This window comes from Amblyomma mixtum, chromosome 8 (assembly GCF_055824585.1).
Source record: "Amblyomma mixtum isolate Tamu chromosome 8, ASM5582458v1, whole genome shotgun sequence".
NCBI lineage: Eukaryota > Metazoa > Arthropoda > Arachnida > Ixodida > Ixodidae > Amblyomma > Amblyomma mixtum.
The window spans coordinates 55,770,895-55,783,056 of NC_143019.1; the positions used below are offsets into that span (position 1 = coordinate 55,770,895).

Here is a 12,162-nt window from a genome sequence, read left to right on the forward strand (position 1 = left end):
CGGAGTAAACTTTTATGTTTTAACTAGATACTAAACCATAATCTCTGTACATTGCTTGATTGTTAATAATCATCTGTTATATCTATAACTACTTTAAGAACTTTACGCATGCAGTCGCTTTTGTCTGCGTTCATTTGAAGCGGTTATATCAATATTTGTTTTCGGTAGTGTTTAATCGTATATTTTGAGCTGGCCTGCAGTAGCAGCTTGCCATATATCGGGAACGTCTAAATTCGTTTTCTACGTCGCCGCTGTTTTTTCAGACGCTTGCTTACGCTGGCAACCAAGCCTGTGCCGGCAAGACTCACCAAGAACTACGCAAGCGTTTTTTCACAATGCGTGAAAAGATCCTTATTAGTTGCTATAAAGGAAGCCAAAATAAAAAAAAATACTCTGTGTTTCTTTCAGCGGTTTCACAGCATTACGCTCTTTGTGCTGCCGTTCCTGAAGCTTTGCGTTAAGGTGTTTTTTTTTTACTTTTGGTTGCTTCTGAAACTCAGTAAGCATAGTGCGTAGTATTGTATTCTCAGTGCGCACTCAGAGGACAGAATAGCGTTCATGGTTTCCTGGTTTATTACGAAAAATATATTAATTTATAATTCTTGAACAGCCTTGAACATTGTTTTAGTTAGAGGCTATTTAAGTGTTCAGTCCATCAGGCACTAAGTCAGACAGGGTAAGTCTCTTAATCACTGAGCTGTAATGAGTTCGATAACGCGAAGGGCTTCTTACACCGTCGCGAAGGGTAATATTGATGTTAAAATATTGACACATTTTGGCAAATCAGCCGTGAATACTATTTCCTCATGACCACTCTTATCCGAAAATTCTGGAGCGCACTCCTGAGTACTTTCTCCTGCTCATCAACGACCGGGAAGGTAACGTCTCCGTTGACCATCTGAAACCTGCACACTTTGACTCTGACGTCATCGCTACCTGTGCTACCCACCCCCTCCTGACCGTTCCAGGCTTACATACCCAGGAATTCTGGGCAAAAGCAATTTTGAGTGGGAAATCGCTTACGAAAGCAATTTTTTTCACGTAATGTAAGATTTCATTATAGCAATCAATACATTCGCAGGTCACCCCACGTCTATCTTTATTTTTTTTTCTATTAACGTTTTTGCTATCATCAAAAGCGTTCCCCATTGGTTTTCTATGGCAGTCCTAACTCCTCTATGCGAGCGATGGAAAAAGTTTAAAAGAAATATTTTACTACACATCGGAAGAGTGGAACATTACCTTCAGTATTTCCATAAAATTATCTTATAGTTTTTCAATATTCAATATTTTTCTCCGATAATGTCGGACATGAATGCCACCGCGGAGAGGAACGGCAATTGCAGCCGCCGGAGTTCCGGGGAACGATATCGAGCGGCTCCACGAAGTGTGTGCTTCCCGCCCGGCGCACGGGACGTGTCTGGGCATGTTGGTTACGGGTGCCTTCGCGGGAGGCAAAAATACGAAAAGTACAGCGTAGCCTGCCAAATATTCACAGCTGGCGGTAATAATGAAGGTTACAGCTCAACCTGTAAATTATTCGCAGCTCACAGAAAAGATGAGGGTTACAGTGGTGTAATCTGCAAATAGTCTCCGCCGGTAAACTGAAAAGTGCAGCGTAACATACAAGCAGTCCATAGCTGACAGTAAATTGAAAGGTGCAGTGTAACCGGTAAAAAAAGTGCACGCTTGGCTGTATTTCAGAGATGACGGTGCAAAATGTTTGGAAGCGTGCACCTCTCAAGATCAGAATAAAAGCAGTTCCTTATGCTTTCTATGGTTTCAGTTACTCTTGTCTTCTTCACTGATAAGCCGTGCCTCCTCCTCATCGTTTCGGATCAATCAGCGCTTCCAGCTCCAATGGTCACTATCATCATCAGCCATGCTAAGCCGCTGCAGGGTAAAGGCCTTGTCTTCTGACCTCAAACTCATTCTGGCATGGACTGTACATTCTGCTGCAGAATAGTGAAGACATGTTGCGAAACAGACATGAATCCCGGCTCATTTCGCTGCGTCCTGATGTGCATACGTGATAAGCTCTACGTCCCATGGAATACTTAAGGGGTACTCAGATTTAGTGCAGGTTGCCTCCACGTAACTTCTTGGAACGCCTTCCCCAACTCTGTGATATATTCCCGCATATACCCTGGGGTCTACTCCCCTTCCTGTCAACTGTGTGGCCAACATGCCGCTCTATCCCACATACTGTGGGCTTGCCCTCGGGACTCCCCTCCTCGAGGCTTGCAGCTCTCGAATCCAGACCAGTGGGAGGCCGCATTGCTCAGTTCCGACTCGGACACACAGATCCGAGTGGTGACAAGAGCCCTAGAAGTCGCCGAACGCCACGGGCTCATGGCCACTTGATGGGGGCTATAACCCCGCACCATCATACATTTGTCGGCGGAAATAAAGTTTATCCTCCTCCTCCTTAGTGCAGGTTGAACTTAAGCGCTGCTCGCCCAGGTTCCTTTGCGACAGTTTCTAGAAGAGCCCGCACTTTGATGAATGCTAAGAAATTGAGGGTTTCCCTCTAGGAAGTGACAATTGGTCTCTTTGTAAAGTTCAGTTCTAACCCCATATAATGGTGCAGTTATAAGTAGCTAAATGCACTTAGATTATTTTTATTGGCTATTTCAGGAGATAGTTGGTTGGTTTATGGGGTTTAACGTCCCAAAGCGACTAAGGCTATGAGAGACGCCGTAGTGGAGGGTTCCGGAAATTTCGACCACCTGGGATTCTTTAACGTGCACTGACATCGCACGGTACACGGGCCTCTAGAATTTCTCCTCCAAAGAAATTCTAGCCGCCGCGGCCGGGATGGAACCCGCGTCTTTCGGGTCAGCAGCCGAGCACCATAGCCACTGAGCCACCGCGGCGGCTATTTCAGAAGAGGGAGTAATGTCGAGACGACTCATCGCACTTGTCTCGCGCTCTTTTATTGACCGCATCGTTCGTCCTCGCACGGTGTTTTTTGGAGCGACCTCTTACGGGGTGCGTCGGGCGCCCCTTAGATTATTTTGCTGTATAAAATTGTTTGTTCAGGATGGTAAATCTTAAGAAACAAGAGAACATATTTTGCTTTCACATGGCACTATCCTTACAGATATCGACGCAGTCAGTATGACCGAGGCTGTACGGTTAAGAGATAACGGATGTAGTATGAATGCATCCGCGGTGGACATTACTGAGAAACGGTTGGAGGATCGATGGCTTAAAAGTAGGGCAATGACCTAAAGATGCAATGTCAGGATTCGACCTTGGTCAACACCACAGAAGTCCCTGAAATTTGTTTTTAAATGGGAGAGTTTCTAGATCGTACTTTAAATTTTGACAGATTGGTTTGAAAATATTAAAAAAAAAATGTACCGACCTTGCCGGCATTCGCCACCACACCGTTACATAGGAGACACTCGCATGACACTCATGCACACGTACAGAGGCAAAACGCTTGTTCTGGGCGTGTTTCGGCCTGAACACGCGACATCTAGCAATAGCCTTGGGTTAAAAATGGTCTGGATGTGAGCATATACAGCTAAACTCATAGGATTTCATCTTAATTTCTTGCTTTCTTGTTCGCGGTGGCTTTGGGATTTGCGGAACACACAGGTCGGTCGTTGTAGACATGTGTTTTGCCCTCTGTACGTAGAAATGTAACGTGAGCTGAGCCAGTATGGTGCATGCATTCGACGCTACAATCCGACGTGAAGTTTTTTGGCAAGCGTTGCATTAATGAGAACGGGAGTATCTGTTTTCTGGTCGTCATCCCCGCAGCATCGTTGCGACACTCGAGACCGGCAATCTGACGGGACGTGAACTAGACGTTCGCTATTTGCACCGCCATCTGAGATAACTGCCTGTACCTTTCTCACTGGGTGTCTATCAGGTAAACACACTGGTCAACGGCCCGGTGCGAAGTTTCGAAACGTAGATAAGCGCCTGAACTGTTGGGGGAAAGGGAAGCGCCTAAAAGGCGCTTGACACCTGGCTTGTTTACCGAACATAGTGCGCTCAGGCACCGGCCTATAGATGTAATAAACAAAGCGTATAAATACATTTCCAAGCGTTTCAACAGCTGTTGTGAAAGATGGGGGAGTTAGAAAGCGTGTAACGAATTAGCGTACAGGGTTAGTCAAAAGTTCCAAGGCCACAGGGTCGGCTTTTCAGCGGCACTTCCTGCCACTTATGATAGCAATAAAGGTATCAAGTCTCTCAGAGGTGAGTATGGTGAAAACAGCGCAATGAAAGACGACACAAGAGAAGGACAAAACACCATCGTCCTTCTCTTGTGTCGTCTTTCATTGCGCTGTTTTCCCAATTCGTAAAATATGTACCAACCAGCCCGTATTTGTCCTCTTCTGTGAGAATGGTATTTATTCTATCTCCTGTGGAGATTTTGGGCTTTGAGGGTGTCGTAACTGCCAGTCTATAATGCTCGAAAGCCGACCCTGTGGCCTGGGAACTTTTGACCGACCCTATACCTACTTTATAAAGAAAGCTTATATGAGAGGGCTTATATGAGAGGGAATAGTTAGCAATAACTTCAAAAATAAATATATCGTTATATATGCGTTCAACTTGAAAATGCATTAAACGGATCATGCAGGCAGATGAGATCCACTTTTTTATCGTTAAAAAAAGAAAGAAGGTATGATCCTCGCTCATAGAGGAGTAATCATTGACTGCATCTCATAACAACGTGTTTATTCTATGCAACGGCCTGTGCACTGCGTACTAAGTGCGCAGTGTGCTTCAGCCCCCTTTACACCCAATCTGGGGTGTCTAAACACCCTTAGCGAAGCAGGACATTTATTTTCTTAAGCGTACATTGCCACACAGCCAGCGGAGCCGCAGAATGTGGGAGTCACAGGAGCCAGGGGAGCCGCATTTTACACCCGTTCTACACTCTAAACACGAATACACCTATATGGGAGTAAAAGGGAGTAATATGTCCTCTAGCGCACACCATTTCATGAAAGGGAGTTAGAGGACAACTTTACTCCCTTTTTACTCCTTTCTGTTTAGAGTCTCCTGAAGAGAATGTAAAGGGGTCACTTTTCGACCCACAAAAACACTTTTAGGGGTGCAAAACGTTTTTTTTCATCCATTACATTCTAAGCAGAAAGGAATAAAAAAGGGAGTAAGCTGTCTTATAACGCACTCCATTTTATAAAAGGAGAGTGCACTATAATCGAATACAACTCAAGAACGAAGTGGATTTTTTCCCCGTCAAAGGACCTCCTTCCAGACAGTGGCGTCGGCAGATTCTCATGACCCTGCTATCGTGGCAGTGCAAGGACTACCAGATGAAAGGGGACAGTTCCCTCCCTCCCATACAGGGAATGGTCCGCTCCTTGCACTTTCACACTAGCAGGTTCGTGAGAATCGGCCGACGCCATTTTCTGGAAGGGGGTCCCTCGCCGGAGAAAAGCCGCTTCAGTCTTGAGTTTCATCCGACTGTAGAGGACAGCTTATTCCCTTTTAAGGCGAAAGCATTTAATGCCTCATCGTTGTCGACAGAACGTTGTCAGCAGACATGTCACGCTTTTCGGTTGGTCGAAATGGTTATGACGTCAGAGTGCGCGGATTCGGAGTAATGAGGTCACCCACGGATGTCTGACGCCCCCTTTTGGAGCAGACGACAACTACTAAAATAGTTGTCGTCCGCTCCGACAGGGGGCGTAGGGCGTCCTTTGATGACAACATTGCAAACCCCATTACTGCGAACAGAGCCATGGATACAGCCGAACTCATCGAAGCAGAGCGAGAGTAGTGCTAAAGAAGCAGTCAAAGACGGTAGTCAAATGTGTGTAGCTGTAATGTGTAGTCGAAGTGTGTAGTCAAATAAAGCACTAGTACAGCACAAACAGCCTCGCAGTCAATGCCAAACAGTGCGCCAGGAAAGGCTTTCGTCTTGCAGCACTTTAGAGAGCCAAAGTGGCCCCTGAAATTCTTTTCTCTTCCGGATGAGCTGCAGGAAGCGTTTTGGCACGACCAAGATTTTGGCCTGTGGCCCGTTGGTAAGAGAAGAGAAAGTATGAGGAAAAGGGAGAGAGGGGAAGGAGGTGGGCTGCAAGCGGCCGCCGTCCGCTGCTCGCGCGCGCTCACCTTGCATTCCAATGGCCTCGAGCGCCGTGACTCAGCGGCCCCTAGCGGCCTGATCACGTACTCGCCGATTGGGCCGGGCCTCCGCCACCGCCTCGCCCGACCGACCGACACGCTCCGCAGTAGACGCCACACGCGAGACCAAGCAGGGGGGTGGGAGAGCAGGACCCTGCGCGGAAACCCCGCCACACACTGTTGAGCAGAGGGTCAAGGAACCGCTGACGAGCGAAAGGAAAGACATGCAGAACGAAGGGTGAGGCTAGTCAGGAGAGACGGTATGATCTCTTCTTACACAATGGTGCATATATGGGAAACTCATCGATTGGGTCTCTACAAAGGAGTCTTCTTTTCACAATACATTCTTCTTGAACATTCTTCGTCGTAGAAGCCTACGCTTAAGTTCCTCACGAAGATTCTCACAATTCTGAATGTTTTCCGTATTGCTGGTTAGGAACATAAGCTGCCCGTGTTCAGCATTCTTGGACAAAAGTCTTTGGATATCGGAGTATTGTAAGTATACTGTTATGGAAATATGCAAGTAAGGGTGCATTCTTCCGATGCGTAGCGAAATCCTTCTTTTAACCTTTTCCCTCGTTCGCATCGAGCAGTTAAAACTGCCATAAAAAACCAATGGGGAACGTTTTTGACCACAGCAAAAACGTTAACGGCAAAAAAAAAAAAGCAAGCCTTCCTACCAGAGATCTGCGGCTGTATTGATTGTTATAATGAAATCTTACAATATAGGAAAAATTTGCGTCCATAAACTTTCCCTTTGAAAAATGGTTTTGTCTAGAATTGTTTGGGTATGCCGATTATAAGCATGACGCATACGGAGGCGCTGACATTCATACTGACTCCTCTACCATTGCATCGGAAATGGTGCCCTTTCTTGCTCAGAAGAATGATCTAATACGAACGGGTTACTACAGCCGTACCCAAGATAACCAGCAGCTTCTTGGCAAATGAGTACGCCATGATTCAGAGCACCACACATTCAGGAACACAACAGGAAAATCTACTCTCTTTATTTTCATCTAAAATGCTTAAATTTTCGGCACTATCGCTCCCACGCTTCTTCGTGAAGAGAGTTCCCATACCAGATCTCGGTCGTTGCAGTTAACATTGAGCGAGATTGCAATTGTGCTAACAAAACATAAACAGCGGACAGGAGCGATAAGGAACGATAGACTATAGCTACACTACTCGACTAAACAACGCTAGACTACACGACTAAACCGTCGTGTAGTCCGTTGTTCTTTCACCGTGCTGTCATCGGACTGCTGTTTTTCTTAAACCTGGCCACCTACCCCTGTTATGTGTACACTTCACCCCGTGAAGCACTCAGTTCGGTAGCGCGGTGGATTTAGTGCCGAGCAGGTATTTCCGTCCTCTACTCGCTATGTCATAAATTTCTATATTGACAGGCAACGGCATAATTTTTTCGCCCGGTGCCGCTTGCCGGGATGCTGTCTTTCTTGCGCTGTATACAAGTGTCTTGAGCGCGGTGATGAAGTTTCAGTCCCTTGTGGCCACTGATGGTTCTCTGCGATAACTTTCCCGGTGGTTTCCCTTTAATAACTTCATACAGAAAATTCACAAACGGGCCGGCTTATGGTTTATGGGGTTTAACGTCCCAAAGCGATTCAGTCTATGAGAGACGCCGTAGTGGAGGGCTCCGGAAATTTCGACCACCTGGGGTTCTTTAACGTGCACTGACATCGCGCAGCACACGGGCCTTTAGAATTTCGCTTCCATCGAACTACGACCGCCGCTGTCGAGATCGAACACGCATCTTTCGGGTCAGCAGCCGAGCGCCATAACCACTCAGTCGCCGCTGCGTCAAAACTTGCAAATTAAAAAAAAATATATATATGTTGGAAAATTAAAGAAGAGGTCGCTTTCGGCGCCGTTATTGTAGGTGCGGGATGCCTGATACTTCCAAGTAATGTCATGCGATGTTATTTCAACTGACACCGTTTGTGTATAAATGACTCGCAATGTTTTGAGAGAAATAAACATGCAGCGAAGACGCCGATGATCGGTGGTACGGTTCTATTGTACACTGAGGCACAAAATTATTTTGAACAGAAGACGAATAACATGCTGCACCCTGTTCGCGTCGCCCATGCCTTGTTGGCCACTCATGCGCTTACGGCAGCAGTCGAAGCGCCACCTGGCTTCACGTGATGCCAGTATCAGTGGGACTGCGTTAGTCGGATTTCGCGCTAAAGCAACACTGCCAGAAACTGACGCAAACATCGACAAAGTATTCGGGGAAGAAAACATGGTACATGCGCTGTTCCCTCCTCCACTATCCCTTCCCCTATTGTATTACACCATTTTACGCCACTACAAGAGTCCAGCCAGCTAGACTTTCCGTAGACTAGCTGAGATGGCAAATTCATCTGAGCAAAAAATTCATTGTAAAAAAGATGAATTGTACAGAAAACAACCTGCTATACGACTTTAATTTTCCTTCGCATCGGATGCTGGAAAACCTAAAGCATGAACGAGATTTACCTAGAAAAGATTAAACATAATTTTCGGTCAAGTTCATGGCTATCGCAACTATGTGGTTTGGCAGAAAAATAATTCGTAGTAAATTTTCATATTCTCTTGAAGAATCGATAAAGAATTAATTTTTTTTTCTGTTAAACCAAAACTCTGCACGGCCTCTTCGGTAACGAGCAGATTCATAATTTTTCCGTTTCTTTTCGCGAAAGAACGTTATTCGCACGCAAAAAAAAAAAGAAAAGGTCGTGACCATGATTTCTCCCGCGAATCTCTGCTTTCCACCTTTCATTTTCATGCGGTTTTAGTATCATTGCAAGTTGTAGTACGAAAGCATATCAGCAATCGGAATTAAAAAGGCACTCATGTTGACAAAGGTGTCACATTACTTCCCGGTTGTTATTCAGCCACCTTTCATTCTCATGCGGTGTTTTGCGCCACTATCATTGCAGGCTCTAGTATGAAAGCACATCAGTAATCGGAATTGAAAAGACACTCGTGTTGACAAAGCTGTCACATTACTATCCGGTTGTTATTCAGCCTTTGCGCCCACCGTCTCTGCCGCATTCCAAAATACTAGCAGTACCATCAAACAGCCTGAACTTCCAACTGCGATATGTATAGCGACTACCGTAATAATCCATGCTTTCGACCGGTTCACATCCGTTGCACATATGAACACGAAGACGGCAGCGCAAAACCTCACTGCTTCAAAACGCGCGCCTCGCGAGCAGGTCACTGAACCCTCTCTCCCACGCTTACAGAGAGAAATAATGCCAGAGAGAAAATACCTTTTCTTGTACTGTTCTCCTCTGCTGGGACGTTATCCCCAAAGGCAGCGCCTTCCGCCCTCCGGCGCTCTCAAAACAAGTCCCGACAGGTATTCGGAAACATCAGGAACGACAGTAAACTATGGGTCGCGGCACATGTTCGCACGAGAACGTTGCAGTGTAGACGCGTTTTCCCGCCGTCCGGACACCATCCGGTTTTCGCTCTTCCTTCTAAAGATCCGTGTCGTTGAGGCGCCACTGTTTAAACGACGTCCGTACCACCAACAACACTTCCGAATACCGTTACGACACCGCGCACGTTGCCGCCGACGCAAGCGCTACCTCGTGGTGGCAACGCTAGGCCTAGCGAGGTAGTCGCTGAACTGCACCCCGCGGGGAGTCAGCTGGTCCTCGCTGCCTTTTTCCTCTAAGCTCGAGCGCCCGCATGCGGTGGTTTACGTCGGCGAGGGCCGAGCGAAACAAAAGGATAGAAAATAATATAGCGAGCGATCCCCCCGTGGACCAGTGAAAACAGGCAGCAGGGTAGGGGGGGTGAATCCGTGGTGCGAATCGAGGTCAGCCTTCGCTCATTGGCTGGGGTCCGGGAGGCACGTAGCCCCGGGTCGTCATGGCGACCGCGGTCCTGTAGCCCCCCTTTCCCTCGTGAACGACACCGCGCTGTCCACGCGTGCTGGGAACCACCGTCACAACAGAGCTCCGGGCCGTGTGTGTTCTTATCCTGGAGCAGTCGTGCTTCTACTACCGGACTTGCGGTTTGAGATTGAGGCTTTCACTGAGGTTTATATGCTGATCTTAGCTGTTGCTTTCTCGCTGATGTCGAGAATAGGCGTGATTTACTTGTCCTAAGTTTGCTTTTGGTTGGTTTATTGGTTTATTGGGGTTTAACGTCCCAAAGCAACTAATATGAGGGACGCCGTAGTGAAGGGCTCCGGAAATATCGACCACCTGGGGTTCTTTAACGTGCACTGACATCGCACAGTACACGGGCATCTAGAATTTCGCCTCCATCGAAATTCGACCGCCGCGACCGGAATCGAACCCGCGTCTAAGTTTGCTTTTGTTTATTTGTGCTCTTTTTTCACCTTTTGTTTCTTTTTGTAACTTTCACAGACTTTATTATGTCTGCTTTGCGTCGCCCTGCCCCCTGCCCCCTGCACGGGTACTGGCCTTGTCAATTCCTTTTTAAGGCGAAAGCTTTTAATGCCTCATGCTGTCGTGACCAAGGAATGTTAGCAAATGTGTCCGCGTTTCGGCGTCACTACTTAAAAAGAAACTGTGTAAAGGTTGAGAATCGAACCAGGGTCATTGGCATTTGAAGTGGAGACGCTATCACTCCGCCACGAAGGCTCAGGGTTTGGGCACGAATAAAGGCGCATCTACGCATGGGTAGCAAAAATAAAATAAAAGAAATAAATTAAAATAAAAAAGAAATGAAATGAAAAATAAAATGTAAAAATAAAAAAAACACCAGAATCGCTTTCGCCTTGCAGCACTTTAGAGAGCCAAAGTGCCGCCTGAATTTTTTTAGTATTTTTGTTTGCCCGTCTCAACATTACACCTGTCCAGTGGACGTTGGATGCTGAAATAAATCTGACTTTGAAATCTGTCTTTGTTAACTGTGTGTTGATACCGCCTCTAAGAAATGTTAGAGCGGTGCCATGCATGCTTCTACACTCTTCCTTTCCGCAGTTTAGCTATATGATCCTTGGAAATCACGAAGCACTAAACTGCACGCCGCATTGGAAAGAGAAGATTCGACGCACTGATGCTCCATTCAGGAACTGAAAATTCTTTAAATAGACATATGCGAATTGCGCGGCGCCATCTGTTGGGGCTCTGAGAACTAGGCGCGCCACATTGGTTCGGTTGAGAAAACGAAACCTCTGCCCAGGATTGGGTTAAAATGGCGGCGCTTTCTTTGAAACGTGAGATGCCGATGCACTGCGGCGCTATGCTATGCGCTCTGAGTGGATACTGCGATATGTGTGGGAACAAATTACGTATCAGCTTCTCGCTTTTTTAAATTCTGTGCCAACGTTTTAATCACACCAAATGCAATGCGAGGTATCATGTGTCAGCACGCCGACCAGTGAGCTGATTTTTGCAAAGCTTTATAGGAGAGTGGCGTTTGAATTAAGATACAGATCACTGTCTTTGCTGTCTATTATAAAAAAAAAGCCAAATTCTTGCGTTTATCAACTCTCCGATAGCCCATAGCCAGTCGGGCGTGAAAGCGTCGACGCCTACTTGAACAACGAAATAGAGGAGGCCAAATTTTTATCCGGCCTACGCCTGTGCGTATAGTTATGCACAGGCGTAGGCCGGATAAAAAATTTGCCTCTAACCGCCATTGCTCTAGCCAATGCGGGATCCTCGGCAGAAACCTTTGTCAGCGACTCAAAATTGGCGATACGTAACTACACGTTTGGAAGAATCTCCCCATAAGCAGCACGGATTCTGCTAAATTATCAGCCCACGCGGCGCATTCGCATAATCTGGACGCCTGCTCATGCCTCCCTTGCTGCTGGTAATGAGGCGGCTCATAACCTAGCTCGAGAACTGTCCCGCCGAGATGGGTCGTGCAGCCCACCCGCCCTATACTCCGGCAAGGACAGGTTGTTTTCTTACAGAGAAATCCTGCAGCACTACAGGCTTGCAAGACTCAGATTCCCCCCAGCAGATAAAACGCTCTCCAAGCAACAGGCCAAAGCCTGGCGTAAACTTAAAACTAACACCTATCCAAATCCCCATTTGTGTA

The 12,162-nt window shown here is 46.8% G+C and overlaps 1 protein-coding gene across 1 annotated transcript in view; it reads right to left on the reverse strand.

Annotated features, from left to right (window-relative positions):
* LOC149332507 (BTB/POZ domain-containing protein 3-like) overlaps positions 1–9,784 on the reverse strand; it is a 71,691-nt gene extending 61,907 nt beyond the window's left edge. Inside the window, exons 1-2 of the mRNA XM_089555791.1 lie at positions 9,405–9,784; positions 6,106–6,271 (exon numbers count right to left, since the gene is read on the reverse strand). Coding sequence (XP_089411917.1) covers positions 6,106–6,112 — 7 coding nt within the window. The 5' untranslated portion in view covers positions 6,113–6,271; positions 9,405–9,784. The remainder of the gene's footprint in view (positions 1–6,105; positions 6,272–9,404) is intronic.
* Positions 9,785–12,162: the final 2,378 nt, after the last annotated feature.